The sequence below is a fragment of the Schistocerca serialis genome, chromosome 8 (genome assembly GCF_023864345.2).
Source record: "Schistocerca serialis cubense isolate TAMUIC-IGC-003099 chromosome 8, iqSchSeri2.2, whole genome shotgun sequence".
NCBI lineage: Eukaryota > Metazoa > Arthropoda > Insecta > Orthoptera > Acrididae > Schistocerca > Schistocerca serialis.
Window position 1 is genome coordinate 84,512,026 of NC_064645.1, and position 17,570 is coordinate 84,529,595.

A 17,570-nucleotide genomic window follows, 5' to 3' on the forward strand; every position below is an offset into this window, starting at 1 on the left:
TGTTCGCGAGGTGTCTTGAATGTCAAAGACCTTGCTACAGATATCACGTTAGAGGAAACATATCTGACTATTATGATAAAAAGTGAAATTGTTGAAATCTCATTGTCCTACCTGCGCTAAATGGTACAGAATCAGTGACAGCAATTTTCTTTTTTGCTCTGACACAGTAAACATCCATCATACAAGAAAGAATAAAATTTTCAATATGTTTACATGTGTCTTTGAAAACAGCAGCCTTCTAAAGATGATCGTTACTTACAGTATCAGGTCCAGCAGTGAAACCTAAATGAAATCTAGAAGACGTTGGGAAATTCCTGGATTTGATGAGTTGCTGCATCCATAATTTCCAAGATGTGCAAGCTCAGAAACACAATAAACTACAACAGATCATAGAGTGTGTAACGATATTGGCGAATCTGATCATTGTGCCTAGAACCTGTGTATCGGGAGAATGACTGATGCATGCACAGTGACAGATGGTCTGGAAGCGGGTTCATTCGGGTACGTAGTTCCAATTTTCATCCACCAGAGAACAGTAGGTCAAGACCACGTTTTTGCGAATTATTCTGTTTATTTCCTGAAGCCCTTATGTTTATTTATCTCTGTACAGTTTTGTATATGCTTTTAGTAGTGTCAGTGATGCGCGAATGTGGTCTAAAGTAAACATGTAGATCACTGCTCTGCTGAAGGACGTTGTACGATGGGGAATTTTTTAACATAATATGTCAAGTCAGTTTATGATAAAAGGAAAGCTAATTCGAGTGCAAATGAAAATAGTTAATAACTTAAAAGATAAACAAAATATCAGAATGCTAAATATTTATTTCGGGAAAAAGTACAGTTCGAAAGCATGTTATTTGTTGATTGGTTGGTCATGAAAAGCGCGGACTAACAAGAGAGAATAATGTTTTTCTATTGGCCTTAAAGAAAACTGACCAATCAGAACAGAGAATTCTTCGTTCCTCATTTCTCTTGGAGATACAGAAAGCTTTCAGCAGTATAGAGTACTCAGAGCACAACCTTTCAATGGTACGGTCGTGTGTAGTAAGAGCTCCGAAGTAAGTTATAATTTGCCGGTTATCGTTGTGCTACACTCCTCAAAAGTGCTTTAAGGTGAAGGCAATGTGCTTTTTAGAATGTACGGATTTTTAAGCAATTTACTGTATGAGAAAAGACAGTAATTCCTCGTGGCATATTGAGCAGATTGGTGACTAAAAACTTGCGTGCATTAGACACCGAAAACTTAATAGCATGGCGAGCATTTTCATTTAAGAACAATCCGTGCTTAGTGCTTAGTAGATTTCGGGAAATACGTAAAGATAAACTTGCTAACGTGAATGAAAGTATTTTACGCATCCTGTGTTAAGATTAGCACGGTCTTAGAAGTGTACGTGTACAAAATCAATGTTAAGAATATAGCAATGATTTGCCAGTACTTCCACCTTTCACTCGAAATTAAGTCCTTTTCCCGATTCTTGAAATAGTTACGTAGTATGCTGCCCGGTGCGAATTGAAATACCGTAGGATTCTGCTCGGCTTTCATACCGCCGATCTGCTGCAGCGAGTTCACTGGTAGCTGCAGGTAAAGGACGGAAGGAGCCGCGCCGCCGCAGTATCTTCCCACTGGCTGCCTACAAGCTCTATCTAGTTGTTGTGTAGAACCACTTTCCCTAAAATATTGTGATCTGGACAAATACGTCTTTTTTTCTTTTTGTCTTCTGTGACAAATGTCTGAAATCATCAACGCCTCATAACTAAGTACTTTTCTGTCATAGAGGCAGAAGAATTGATGATTTTAAATTTAAAATTTTTATGTACTGTAGTTTTCTGTCAGATGAATATTTCTGTGGGATCCACTGCTCCGCTTGCCACAAGACGAACCGACGCTTGCTCGTACTTTGTTTACTAAACGAGAGTGCGACAGGACGAAGTGAAGGAAAACAGCATTAACATGGGTCTCGTTCTCTTCTGCTCTATCTCTTATTGACGATGATATTGAACTGAATGTCTCTGGATGTCTGTTTGTGCAATCCGTAATGATTTTTGTAGAAAATCTTCCTCGATCTCGAAGAAGGTCGTAATGCGTGATCATAAAACATGTTCCACATTTCCAGAACCGAACGGAGTCAGTGATATAGGCCAATTACTATGTGTGTTTGTTGAAAACGCGGTTGACCTGCCCTTTTTTCCAGACGGTTAGGGCCTTTCGTTGGCCAACTAACTACGAGAAGTTGCTGTTCAAAGAGGAGCTATGACCAGTACTGCATTCTTCGGCTGCGTATATTCCTGTGTGTGATTTCTGTTCTAAAGGTACTAGAAATTTGCGTACAGTAAACGTATCCCATGGCTCACCACATGTAAGTTCTCATAGCGTGGTAGTAAGGAACTGGTGTGATTGAAAGTGGGCATTAATGTTAGACTGGAAAAGTTAATTTGAGCCATTGCTTCTTGGATTATTCACTTGTTAGTAAGTTGGCAACACCAGTGATCGTTTCAAATACAGCAGCATTTCGTAAAAAAAAAAAAAATGCTCTGAGCAGTATGGGACTAAACTTCTGCGGACATCAGTCCCCTAGAACACACATCCATGCCCGAGGCAGGATTCAAACCTGCGACCATAGCGGTAGCGCGGTTCCAGACTGTAGCTAATAGAACCGCTCGGCCACCCCAGCCGGCAGAATTTTGCACAAAAGCAACGAAATTTAAAGCTTAGCGCTGTGCGGTGAATAGAGGAACGAGTTTATTGGTATAGAGCCCTCCGACAACATACACCCAAAGCGAAAACTATGAGAACGGCAAAACTGGATGCGTCTCGGAGGGACATATATTCCTCATCAGACGCCTCCCGTATTACAAGCATGGAGATATCTACCGCCAACAGGATGAAACGGAAAAGTGTATCAACTGCAGAGGCTGATGCTTGTTTCAATAGACAACATTCTGTTGGCACGATACAATCATCGTCAGTCACTGCAGTGCAGAACTGCAGTACTATGGCGTTAATTTAACGAGTAAAGTAATCTGACTTGGGAAAGAGAGAATGCAAGTGATGTGACAAAACAGTAATTGTCTCGACCTGAAACTACCATATCACCTGTCGGGCTTGAACTGTGACGTATTGGTGTTGTGGCGGGTGACGTCACACGTGTGCGGAGCGTTGGTTTGTTTTCGTTAGGGACGTTTGTATTGTCACCTTATGCTGTGTTTGTAGTCTATATTGGATATATACATAGTGGTGCCAATTTTGATGGAATGAGCATGTTACTGGATCAACCAGTTTAGTTACTTAAGAGAAAGATGAGTTTACGGTGTTCTCAGCTTACGCTCCTAATAAACTAGAGTTTAAACCTTATCTTTGATTGTCTTGGTAACATGAGTACACAGTGATTACAACTTATGTGAACTTCGGCACATATTTTTTTCAAGGGTCATCCAACCTGTAATGTAATGAAATTAATAACTTAGCGAATACTAATAGTAATATTACTGAAATAAGGGACGCTGATAGATCGACAATAAAGAAAAACGAATGACTTCAGAAAGTTATGGTAAATGAAGACTGGTTATTCTAACGTAAAGTGTAAAGAACGTGATGTTAGTAATTGAAAGCAATGTACAAAGATGTAGCAGAACTAGTTGAGTTGGGTTGCCTACAGAATGAATTCGCCAGATCCAGTTTAGCGCGTAACAACTCACACAAAAAGTATTTACGAGTAATTTCAGCGATTTTGCAATTATCTGTAGAGCTGTATTGGTGAACACATGTTACTGCATTTTGTCCATCTCGCAATTTAAACCTTTCTGTATCGGTATTGGAGTATTCGTTGTTGTTACCATATTTCGTTAACTTTCGCGATATTAGCTACCTGTACTGGTATTATTTTGTCACTTTCTATACTGATATTTCTTTTTGTTTTCTGAATTGGTGTCCGGCTTTTAAGTTAGTTTATATTTATAGAGTGATATCTTCGATACCAGTTGAATTTATCCAATATGATGCTTTACTTTTGCATTTTCGATGCAGACCTCTGCATGCTATTCTTCATCGTATTCTTCCGGTTGTTTTGTTTTGTATACGCCAGTATTTTTGGGGCTCTGTGGCTTTTACTTGAGAATATAACTCCCCAGATTCCCCTTAAGGTCCAATATTTATTATTTCGAATTTTTAAGATTCTGAATTGATTTTTACACTTTGGTTTTATAGGAACTGTTGAATGTGACGTCCTAATCGCCATTTTTAAATCAAAGTTGTGTTGCATCTAGAGGCTAGTGATGATGTTATTTATCAAAGTGGACGGGTGTTATTAAAGGCTCTCGTCTTCCCCAATAATTCACCATACTTGAGACACAGTGCCCTACCCCCGGCCGCGAGAGTTCGCCCCTGTTTGGTCTTCGGAGGGGAGGGGCGCACACAGCGCCGGCTGTCACCTCCACAAGAAATCACGCCGGCCACAGCTGTTATTCAGTTTAATAAAGACGTAACGCGTTTTTACGTCGCAGGCTGACAGTTATTGGACGGGTGAAGTAAATGCATCGGTTAAACGCTCGAGCGATGTGATGTGGTGCTGTAACGACAAAACAACACAAGTTTTCACCCCAGATGTAAGCATTCCCATTATACAGTAGTAGGCAAGCATAAGTTCTGTACATTCTGTAATTTCCTGCAGGCGATATTATCGAGTGCGCTGCTGCCAAGGCACCCATGTTGATTAGTTTGATTCTGTTTAGAGGGATGATAACAGAATATCTTGTAGTAGTGAATCCTGTCGTACGTGTTCTACAGATGAGCAGGATGAAGCCAGAGCATTGTCGACTTGGACTACTCTTACATGGGCTGAGTTACTTACGAGAGTGTATACTGTGGAAAGTCATTTAGACTTCTTATGCGAATTTTGTGGATTGTCACCGGGAGACGTGTGTAGTACGATCAGGAAAAACATGTAGTTCATTAAATGCCAACTGACGATACATCAGGGTATTATTTTGGTCCCGTCCTGTGTTGAAGAACACACGCTACTAGTCACTGTTACAGAAAGTTATTTAAGTACAATTACTGTTGGCGATTACTTTGATTTTTGCAGTGTTATGTGTTATGTGATTGTTGTGAAATTTACAAAATGCAGTAGCTTTGTTTTCACAGTTTGGTTTAGGAGGCCAAAAGTTTCCTTGTGAGACGCTCACAGTTTCTCTGAGAGATAGCTACAGAGTATCCGACAAACGCAGAGGAGGAGTGCTCCAAGCTGCAACTGATTTGGAAATTATTGTATAGTGCGAAATACTTTCACACTCGACAGCAAGGCCGGCCGGGGTGGCCGAGTGCTTCTAGGCACTACAGTTGGAACCGAGCGACCGCTACGGTCGCAGGTTAAAATCCTGCCTCGGGCATGGATGTGTGTGATGTCCTTAGGTCAGATAGATTTAAGTAGTTCTAAGTTCCAGGGGACTGATGACCTTAGCAGTTAAGTCCCATAGTGCTCAGAGCCATTTGAACCATTTTTTTCGACATCAAGACGTCTCAACATTCCATTTACTGTGATGGAATCAGGAACTGTTCGCAGGAAAAGTAGTTATATATGACAGAATTAACGAATAATAACTCACTACGCGTACATAGTGTTGTTAAGTAAAAGTGCAATAGTATTTGTTACATGGGACTTTTTCAGATTCTAGTAAAATAATACAAATAAGTGTAGCCATTCTGAAACTAAGACCGTATTTGAGCTCATAAATCCAACGAAGAAAGGTTCTCAAGCTGTACTGGAGCGTTCTCATATAACGAGTTCTGACAGCTGCCATCTAACAACTTTGTGTGAAATTCACCTGAAACACCGCAAAAAGGGTAAAGTATCTTTATATGAATAACTACACCAGCAACAGAGATGTTCAAAAACTTTCACGAATTAGTAATGACATTCAGGAGATTTATCGATTTGCCTTGTGTTAATGCCCACTTATGAGTGAACCATGACTTTGGTTTTATTTCAGATACTTCACTGCACATTCAAATGGCCGTAGTAACACTCTCATAGAATTTAAACTTTCGCTTACGTTTTATTCAGATTTCATTTTTATTTCGTTTCATTATCCTTCAGTTAATGTAAATCAACCGTTCACAAATTTAGCTGACTTTTACATCTTCGGCATATGAGATACCTATGTTCGTCCATCCATTTAACAAATGGTTCGTCCAGTACCTTTAAATTCTACGGCTTCGTGCGCTGTGTTATATTAACGTCACCAGTTTCCACTTTTGATGTAACAGATCAGAGTCCTTTCGATAGGATCGTTTACTCCCATGTAATGTTAGCAAACAGGGGGGATCGGTGAAGTTTTATTCCTAGCGGACCTGAATATCATGTAGCCCACATATGTTTCTAGTGGGACTTATTAATTTTAAATTGTATCGAATGAAGAATAAGTTAAAATGCATCAGCTTATTTGTTGTGGTGGCAATATATTTAGAAAATACGTTAAAATGGTACATACCAGCAAAAACTGAACGAAATCACAAGAATAAACAAATTCAGGAGGTGTGTACCTAACTTTTTCGTAACTATTAGGAAGAGAGTTATTGAAATGTACAAGTCACAGTGCTGTTCAAGGTAGAATGAAAGTGTGTGGAGTTGGAGACGATGTATGCTTGTATTTAGCAGTAGACGGTTTTGCTATCACATTATTCTGGAAAAAAAGATATTCCGGTCTGGCAGACCTTAAGCTCAGTGTAACCAAGTACATTCTGAAAGTTATTTAGAAATCTGTGACGAATACAATTCACATTACTATTCCATTATCGTACTGCATAACACCGAGACATCTTAAAAAGAAAAATTATTTGTTTCACCTTATTTTGTTTCCATATCTGTAAACTATCAAGTGCAGTACCGAACTACCTATTCATTTTATTTTATGTCACCTTATCCTAGTCTTTTGTGCTGTAGGCCGTGAGTTGTTACCTGCCAATTCCATTGTTTATGTATTCCTTCTACTGTTAGCAGCTACTATGAACTACATTGTGCTTTATGATAGAGACTAGAAAATACTCCTTCTTTCACTACTGAATTTACATGTGTGTACCAAACTTTTTCGCCTAAAGGTACTAGGCATTTCAGAAGTCTATATTTTACAATATATTTCTAATCAGTTATTATCTACGCATAATTTAAGCTGCAACTGACTAAAAATGGTCCAAATATTAACAATGTTATCATGAAATCATTACTGGGTTTTAAGTCACACATCCTGATATCGTTGTATTTACCATGCAACAAACATTCTCTGTATCACTTTTGCTTCTTTTGTGACTGCGTTATTATTTCACACGAGTCCTTAGAAACATGGAAAGAAAGTAACTTATTACTGTTATCTAATGAAGTACGTTAAAATTCCCCAAATATTATTAAACTATTTCATTATTTTTGAGGCAGCATTACTGTGTCAATTTCTTCGGGTTGAAGTTAACTGTACAGCCATGAATATTGCGTAATACTTTAGACTGTGACAAAATCCTAGCGTGAAGGTGATCCAGACTTATGTGCAGCGCATCTGGCTCATGTCGTACCCCCATAAATCTCCCAAACGTCTCAGCTTTAGTTTTGGTGAAATAAATAAAAAATGAAATAAAAACGTGCCTTCTGCAACAGCATTTTCCTCTGCAACATTAGCCCTGAAAGTAAATTTTAACGTCATAACAAATCATAGTGCATAAGCGCCAAAGTATAAATAGCAGCGGTGATGAACTCTCTCTGAATTCTCAGTCGATCTTAAGGCACCATTAATTTCTTTGTTTCTCGTTTGAGGTTACATACACATGCTAATCAATTGTTGTTTGCCAATACAGTTCAGTGAATTGCAACATCAGTTTGATTACACTAAGCGTGCTTTGATTTATGTGTCCCACGCAAAGACACTCGCCATGCTTCTGTTATAAGCGGCATCTGAGTTTGTTTACATACCTACTACTTCATAAACAGATACACAGATAAACCAGAATGTTATGGCCGCCGCTCTACTGTCGATATAAATCCGTTCAGGCGATAGCAGCGACACATGGCGAGGAATGACTGCTAGTCAGAAAAACGCACGATGCATGTTGTATATCACAAGGGCAAGAGCGTGATGGAATGGAGTGTGTTGAGCGGTTCGATGAACACAGTCCCGATTTCCAGTTGAGGTGTTGGCTCTCCCGTCTCGACACATCTAAACCCGATCGAAGACATCTGGGCATGTGGCGTCAGAGCTCATGGCACTCCTCCCCGGAATTTACGGATTTAGGTGACTTGTGTGTGCAGATGTGATGCCAGCTCCGTCTGAGGGTTTCAGATGTTGATTACCTTTTAGTTCCTGCGTGTGTAGGGCCATATTACTTGTGGCTCACTGTGTTGAACAGTAGATGTTGGGATTATGGAGACTACTTTGTTGTCCTTAGGAGCAGTGATTTTGTAGTCACTCTAGTCTTTTGAGTGTTATCATTAATGTCATTGATTTTCCTACTCTTTTTAGAATTATACTTAGTGTCAATGATATTTCTGTTAAACGTAGTTGGCAAATGTTAATGTTGCACAAAACAGTTTCTTCCATTTCCATCGACGGAGAGGTAATGACTGATGCAGCTCGTATTGGGGACAGACTCGAACGAGTTTTATTCCGAAGAACCTGCCATTTGTTTTCATTAATCTACTAAGAGGAACCACCGAAATGTAGATCTTGTTGGACGGAAGAGAATATGAACCACAGTCAACCCTAATGCGAGTAGTCTACATTACCACAACTCCGCCTGTTGCAAATAAAACAAATAACGAGACTTGTTATATCATCAATCCAAAGGTTTATTCGATTGGTAACTGTGGTTTCAGGTGGTATTGGCCGCGGTATCGCGGTCGCACATTTTAGCAGCCAGACGGTCTTCTCCAGACGTCGCATTGGTGGCCACGCGTCAACACGTTCAGCGTCTGGCATGGCGGCTCCCAAGAGCTGCGCGGTGTGATGTACAGACCTCCTAGGTGGGCGCGGAGGACACCGCAGTGATCTGCCGAGAAATATAAATTTCAAAAGTATAAACGTCGTCCTATTATGGTGAGTTGATGTAACATCTGCAAAGGAAAGTGCTAAATTGTCGTAGGACCACATGTTAATAAATGGTCATTTTCTGTATCCATAGAAGGGATGTTTCTATCGCGCCAACTCATGAACCGTAGAATACTAATTATCGCAAATATGAAAATTACCGACAGTGAATGTTTGCCTCTTTACTCCTCCCAGAGTGTTATCTATTGTGGTGAAATGATCTACTAAATTATTGCATCATGATGGTAGATAGTTGTTACAAGGATCAGAATATTTGTGAGTTAGTCGATATCTCACGCAGACGCTAAATCCATCCAACCAAAATAGGAGAGTTTCTCAAAATAAGTTGTGTAAATGTTCAGTTCAAATTCGGAGAGCTTCAAGGATAAATACGGGACAGAAAAATAAACGATCATGCAGCATAAGAAATGGGATTAAAATACCAAGTATAATCGTGGGAGGCTGAAGGTGAAACTGCGCTGAGATCTTAATAACTGTTATGGGCGGGAGGGGACATAGGAGAACGTTTTCTGAAAGGCTCTCCCTCATCTGACAGTGTAGGCAACGGTATTGTATGTACCATTGATTCTTGAGTTTAAGTATATCCTACCAATACTGGAGCTAAAAGATATGTATGCCGTGAAAGGATTTTGTATCTGATCAGAGTTCACAATTGGTATAAAAGAACAGCAGACTATGGGTACCGAGAAAGTTTATGGGTCGACCAAAGAATTTTGTAGCCATGGTGATATATCTAAACTGACACCATTTCAGTTATATTAAAAATCGTAAAACTCTATACTCGAATAATATCTTGAAGATTCCCCTTCTGAAGGGAGCTACCATGTGATCATGAAACGAGAAATACAGTTAGAAACCAAAATCTGTTGTCCTTTACACAGATCGAAGTACCACTCACCGTAACAGCACCGCCTTAATCCTTCTCCTGCAGCCGTCTCTGCAGCAACTCCACGAAAAAGGCGTCCAGTGTGAACTGACGCTCCTGTTGGAATAGATCGTATTACTTGCATGTTATCTAACATGTGAAGTGATTCACAATTTGCGCTAGTTCCTGTCATATAAAAGTATAACGAATTGTAACATTTATCACAAATTAGCACGGTTCAGGTATCGAAATTAAGAATATAGTAATTCAATTTAGTATCCAACTAACACAACTCGTTTCACATCTCAGATACTATTAATACTAACAAGTAACTAATATCCCATTATCTTTAACATTTTCTGTGTACGACTGGTTAATAATGTGCTTCTGAGGTTATGCCGTATTGTTGTTCCTGCTTTACGGTCAACATTTCAACAAGTGACCGAGCCATCTTCTTCAGGTCGTGTGACGTTCCCTGACTGGTTTGAGTCCAAGCAGCGAAAACACATTAGTGCAAAGGTCGCAGCACATGAAGTTGATCGCTGGGACGTCCGTCGAAGTAATGTGCACAAAAGGAACACAACAATTCGGCCTAATGCCCGGAAGTAGACCAGTAACTAGTACCATCTTCGAGAGTAAGTTATCATGTAATGAGAAAACGAAAAATTCACTTTGAAACCAAATGCTACTATTCCTGATACTGTTCGCATTTATACTAACCGGAGCCGGACGGACTTCCTTCTCTTCCTGCAGCCGCTTCTGCAGAATCCCCTCAAAAAAGACGTCCAAAGTGAACTGACGCTCCTGTTGGAAAAGAACTTATTAGTATTATGTCACCCAACATGTGCAGTAATCCTATTAATATGTCGATCGATTGGCCAATTACTCCAACCAGCTTCTTTGAACTCAACTACATTTCTTCTTTCAAATACTGTCATCTGCTGACATTGTCCACAAGCCTGTTTGCAAGGCATAGTTACTGTCAAACTGAGTACACGGAATGAAATGCTCTAATACTTTATGCGCTGGTATCATCATGACCCCTGCTTACTATCCTTGCCAGGTGTGCGGTGACATTGTGCTCCAGCAGTCACACATTCATTCATGAGTCGCCGAAGTTTGCAGTTCTTCATTTACCGTCGATACCTCTGTGAATAATTATTTGTGACCAATTTGAGTCGTTTTCGTGTCTTGGACTCTATATTAGATGTTAAGAACGAAATAGAAGCGGAATTTTTATGATAAACGTTTAGAATCAGATATGTGTGCTAGTTACCGTCTAAGACTCACTGAAAATGGTTATTTTAAAGCATTCAATTAGGCTCGTTTTCAGTCGTATTACAATGATCATGTCATCGTTGTGTACATGAAATACCTTTATGACGACCTGAACTCTGATGAGGACACTTATAATAATGTGTCTGAATTTTGGTGTAGGAACAGCTGCAGTTCTCCGTCAAATAATGAAACCAGATACGTTAGTGGTATTAGACGTTGAAGTTTGGATCAAAGTAGACTTTCTAACTCATATCAACAGTAGTCCATTGGGTGCAGGTTGGACGTTGGGCAGGCCAATCGATTTCTGCCATGGTACATAAAACAGCTAAAAACACAAGACATAGTAGAAAACATTGGATATCAAAGGAGATATTGGACATATTTGATTAAACAAAAAAATATAAAAATGCTGAAAATGAAGTAAGCAAAAGGGAATAAAGACGTCTAAGGAATGAGACGGACAGAAAGCGTAAAATGGATAGGTTGGAATGACTAGAGAACAAATGCAAGCCCATAGAAACATGTGTAACTAGGGGAAAGGTAGATACCGCCTATAAGAATATCAAAGAGAGCTTTGAATATAAGAAAACCAGCTGCATGAAATCGAGAGCTCAGATGGGAGGGCAAGGAAGGGAAACCTGAAAGGTGGAAGGAGTATATAGACATCTACATGTACATGCATACTCTGCCAATCACATTTAAGTGCCTGGCAGAGGGTCCAACGAACCACATTCACAATTCTCTATTATTCCAATCTCGTATAGCGCGCGGAAAGAATGAACACCTATATCTTTCCGTACGAGCTCTGACTTCCCTTGTTTTATTGTGGTGATCGTTCCTCCCGATGTAGGTCTGTGTCAACAAAATATTTTTGCATTCGGAGGAGAAAGTTGGTGATTGGAATTTCGTGAGAAGGTTCCGTCGGAACGAAAAACGCTTTTCTTTTAATGATTTCCAGCCTAAACCCTGTATCATTTCTGTAACACTCTCTGCCACATTTTGCGATAATACAAAACGTGCTGCCTTCCTCTGAACATTTTCGATGCACTCCGTCAGTCCTATCTGGTAAGGATCCCACACCGTGTAGCAGTATTCTGAGAGAGGACGGACAAGTGTAGTGTAGGCAGTCTCCTTAGTAGTGCTGTGTCTTTCCAATGAAACGCAGTCTTTGGTTAGCCTTCCCCACATTTTCTATGTGTCCTTTCAATTTAAGATGTTCGTAATTGTAATTCCTAGGCTTTTAGATTATACTGATTTATAGTGTAACCGAAGTTTAACGAGTTCCTTTTAGCACTCATGTGGATGACCTCACACTTTTCGTTATTTAGGGTCAACTGCCACTTTTCGTACCATTGAGATATTTTTTCTTCTAAATCGTTTTGCAGTTTGCTTTTGTCTTCTGATGACTTTATTAGTCGATAAACGACAGCGTCATCTGCAAACAACCGAAGACATCTTCTCAGATGGTCTCCCATATTGTTTATATAGATAAGGAACAGCAAAGGGCCTATAATACTACCATGGGGAACGCCAGAAATCACTTCTGTTTTACTCGATGACTTTCCGTCAGTCACTACGAACTGTGACCTCTCTGACAGGAAATCACAAATCCAGTCACATAACTGACACGATATTCCATAAGCACGCAACTTCACTACGAGTCGCTTGTGTGGTACAGTGTCAAAAGCATTAAGGAAATCCAGAAATACGGATTCGATCTGAAATCTCTTCTCAGTAGCACTCAGCATTTCATGTGAATAAAAAGCTAGTAGTGTATCCCAGGAACGATGTTTTCCAAGCACATGTTGACTGTGTGTTACTAAATCGTTTCCTTCGAAGTAATTCATAATGTTCGAACACAATATATGTTCTAAAATCCTGCTGCATATCGACGTTAACCTAATGGGCCTGTAATTTAGTGGATTACTCCTACTACCTTTCTTGATTATTGATGTGACCTGTGCAACTTTCCGGTCTTTGGGTACGGATCTTTCGTCAAGCTAACGGTTGTATATGATTGGTAAGTATGGAGCTACTAGATCAGCATACTCCGAAAGGAACGTAGCTGGTATACAGGCTGGGCCAGCAGACTTGCTTTTATTTAGTGATTTAAGTTGCTCCACTACTCCGAGGATATTTACTTCTACGTTACTCATGTTGGCAGCTGTTCTCGATTCGAATTCTGGAATATTTACTTCGTATTCTTTTGTGAACGTATTTCGGAAGGCTGTGTTTAGTAACTCTGCTTGGCAGCACTGTCTTCGACAGTATCTCCATTTGTTATCGCGCAGAGAAAGCATTGATTGTTTCTTGCCGCTAACATACTTCACATCTGACCAAAATCTCTTTGGATTTTCTGCCAGGTTTCGAGACAAAGTTTCGTTGTGGAAACTGTTATTGGCATCTCGCATTGAGGTCCACGCTAAATTTCGGGCTTCTGTAAAAGATCACCAATCTTGGAGATTTTGCGTCTGTTTAAATTTGCCATGTTTCTTTCGTTGTTTGTGCAATAGTGTTCTAAACCGTTTTGGGTACCAAGGAGGATCAGCTCCATCGTTTGTTAATTTATTTGTTATAAACCTTTCAATTGCTGCCGATGCTAATTTTTGAATTTAAGCCAGATCTGGTCTACACTTATATTATTAATTTGGAATGAGTGGAGATTGTCTCTCAGGAAGGCGTCAAGTGAATTTTTACCTGCTTTCTTGAATAGGTAAATTTTTCGCTTATTTTTCGAGAATTTGGGGATTGCAATATTCAGTTTCGCTACGACAACCCTGTGTTCAGTAATCTCTGAATCGGTTTTGATGCTCGTTATTAACTCAGGATTATTTGTTGCTAAGAGGTCAAGTGTGTTTTCACAACTATATTGAGGGTAAATTAAAGTCTTTCTCCGCCTGCTACGTCCTGGGGCGACCTCCCACTCGACCACAGGTGAGGGGTCAGCCTCAGTGCGAGCAGTAAGTGGGTTGGTCACCGGTGAGAACCGTGCTGGACGTCCGTTGGATCCCCACGGCCGGCCCACAACAGAGGTGGCCATCCACTGCTGCCTCAAGCTGTGTAACCGAAGCCATCACAGCCTTAAGCTGAGAGCGAGGTATCACCAACTCGGCTCGCAGCCCCACGCAACAATCGCAGTCCCTGTCCATACCAAAAACCGTGGAAAAGTAAACGATGCAGATAAACGGACTATCGGCAGGTGCTCCGCAAATCTACTGTAGACCCTGACGAAAACGCACAAACTGTGTCTAGTAATACTCAGATATTCAGAAACCTAACTACCGAAGCACTCAGGTGAAACTAAATAATTTTTCCCTCATTAGGAACTTTTAATACGTCACAAAATGGGTTTACTTTGTGACGCAAACGAAAACGGGAGAACTGTGCCTATTAGGTATTAAAATTTAACGGAGAAGCCCTAACTAAACTATTAATCAGTTACTTCCCCTGTTGCTGCGTCTGTCGGATATGGCGAGAAGAATTTGGCACAGCACTGGGAGATCTAAGTCGGCACACGGACCATGGAGTTGACGACATTCCGTGTGTGCTTCTAACATCCTCCGGAGAGTCAGCCATGACTTAACTACTCCATCTCCTATGCAAGATGTATGAGACAGAGAAAATAACTTCACACTTCAAGAACAATTTAATAATTCCAATCCCAAAGCCTGCAGGTTCTGAAAGGTGTTAATGTTATTGTATAATTGGCTTAATAACACACGCTTGCAAAATATTGACACAAATTACTTAGCGAAGAATGGAGAAACTAGTAGAGGTCGACCTCGGGATATATCAGATTGGTTTCCGCATAAGTCTAGGAAAACGCGATGTAATACTTACGCTATGACTTACCTTAGAATACACGTTAAGGGAAGGCCAACTTTTGTTTATAGCTCCTGTATACTTAAAAAATGCTTTTGTCAGTGTTGGCTGTCATCTACTTTTTTGAAATTCTGAAGGTAATGGCGGTAAAGTAGAGGGTCCCAGTGCTTATTTACAGCTTGCACAGAAACCAAATGGCAGCATATGGGTATGAAAGGGAAACAGTGGCAGAGAAAGGGAGGAGACAGCGTTGTAGCATATCCCTGGTGTTATTCAATCCGTACGTTAAGGAGACTGTGAATGCAATCACGGAGAAATTTGTTGAAGGACTTACAGTTCAGGGATAAAATGTTCGAGGTTTGCTGCTAACAGTGAAATTTTCTCGGAGACGGGAAAGGTCTTGGAAAAGCAATTAAATGGATGGGCAATGTGTTAGAAGTTGGATGTAAGATGAACATCAAGAAAAGCAACACAAGTGTAATGGAATGCAGGAGAATTAATTCAGGGCATGCTGAGGGAAGTAGGAACTGAGTTACTTAAAGTAGTAGATGACTTTTACTATTGTGGCAGTGATATAACAGATTATGACCAAAGAAGGAAGGATATGAAATATATACCGGCAATGTTAATAAAAGGGTGTCTGAAGAAGAGAAATTTGTTAATACCGATTGTAGATTTAAATGCTGAAAGTCTCTTCTGATAGTTTTTGTCGGGAATGTAGCCATGTAGGAAAATGAACCGTGGACATAAACAGTTCACACAAGAAGGGAATAGCGCCTTTGAAATGTGTCACTGTAGCATAACGCTGAAAATTAAATGGGTAGATCACGTAACTAATGAGGAAGTACTGAACATAAATTGGGAGAAAAGAAATATGTGTCATAACTTGACTAAAAGGAGGAAGCGCTTGACAGGACATATTCTGAAACGTCGAGTAGAAATTAGTGAAGGATACGAAGAGATGAATACGGTAACCAAGTATGTAAGTTGCAGTGGTTGTTCGAAGATGCAGACGCTTGCCCAAGATATAGTACCGTGGAAACCCACATCAAACGAGTTTTCGGACTGTAGACCGCAACAGCAACAATTTTGCCTATGCATTTACGTTCATACAGAACACCACAAGCCACCTTATGGTGGGGCGTACCATGCACCATTACCAGATATTTGATGTAACGATCCATTCGCAAACTGAGCTGGGGAAAAAAGACTATCAATGTGCCGCTGTACGAGCCCTAATTTATCTTGTCTTCGCGGTCCGTACGCGTAATGCACATTTGTGGCAGTAGAATCGTTCTCAGTCAGTTGTAAATGTCTGTTCTCTAAATTGTCTCGTAAGTGTTTGGTGAAATTAACGTCGTCTTCCCTTAGGAATTCTCATTACGTTTACAAAACATCTCTGTAACACTTGCCAGTTGATCGAATCTATCGACAACAAATCTAGCAGCAAGGCTCTGGACTTCTTTGATGGTTACGTTTAATGCGACCAGCTGAGTTTCCCAAACACTCGAGCAATACTCAAGAACTGGTCACTCTTCTGTTCTACTCGCTGTCTCCTTTCTAGAAGAGCTACGCTTTCCTAATACTGTCTCAGTAAACAAAAGCCTTCCCTACTGCAGTCCTTAAATGCTTGTTATATTTCATTTCGCTTTGCAACAATTCGCCTACATATTTAATCCACGTGATTGTGTCAAGAAGGTCAACATAAATTCCAGTTCAATTTAATTGAATTTATTGCAAAGATTTTTTGACCTGTTGTCTGGAAACTCTAACAGGTCGCACATATTCGTTAATCATGGTGACATACAACGTTTTAAGTTACGTAGGTAGTAGCAAATCATGTTGACAGCAATCTTCGGTGTTACTAATGTAGAAATAAAGCCGGATATTTGAAAGATGATAATAAGTTTAAATAATCAACATTAAATGAAGGGTATTAACTGAGGATCCAAGTGAATGACTTCCATCTTATTTTACAAGATACGTTACTAGCAGCCTCGGAAGAGCTTGAGGTTTTCCGATTAACTCCAACTTTACTTACTTCTAAACCTATTCTTGCTACACTATTCTATATCGCTAACAGTGGTATGTGTGTGTCTCGGCAGTCCTCGATTCTATGCATACCCGTGTGGGAGGCCTTTGCATTCTTTCTCTTCTTTCCTTTTTACTTTTCTGTTATTGTTTGCATATCGCAGTCTAACAGTCTGCAGTCTCTTTGCACCTGAAAAAAAAGAGACTCTCAGAACGACATGACCAGCCGAACCTTCCTCTCCACATTCACAGACTGATGTGTTGCTACGTCCCAGTCGAAGCACATGGTTTAGGTATGGATCACGACCTGTTAACAGCTGCATCATACCTCGAGTAGGCGCAGCGTCGCACAGTTTGAGCCTGTTCCTAGTGCTTGGTAATACGCTATAAACACGCCTTGCCGTACTGCTAGTGTCCCAGTCAGACTACCAATCATCTAAATTCAGGGCTCTTAAATGTCGTTTATTAATAACCTGTGTTCCGGTTCCAA

The 17,570-nt window shown here is 40.2% G+C and overlaps 1 protein-coding gene across 1 annotated transcript in view; it reads right to left on the reverse strand.

Annotated features, from left to right (window-relative positions):
- Nucleotides 1-17,570, reverse strand: part of LOC126416837 (uncharacterized) — a 92,902-nt gene that overhangs the window by 37,111 nt on the left and 38,221 nt on the right. Inside the window, exon 4 of the mRNA XM_050084719.1 lies at nt 10,670-10,753. Within this exon, the coding sequence (XP_049940676.1) occupies nt 10,670-10,753 (84 nt within the window). The remainder of the gene's footprint in view (nt 1-10,669; nt 10,754-17,570) is intronic.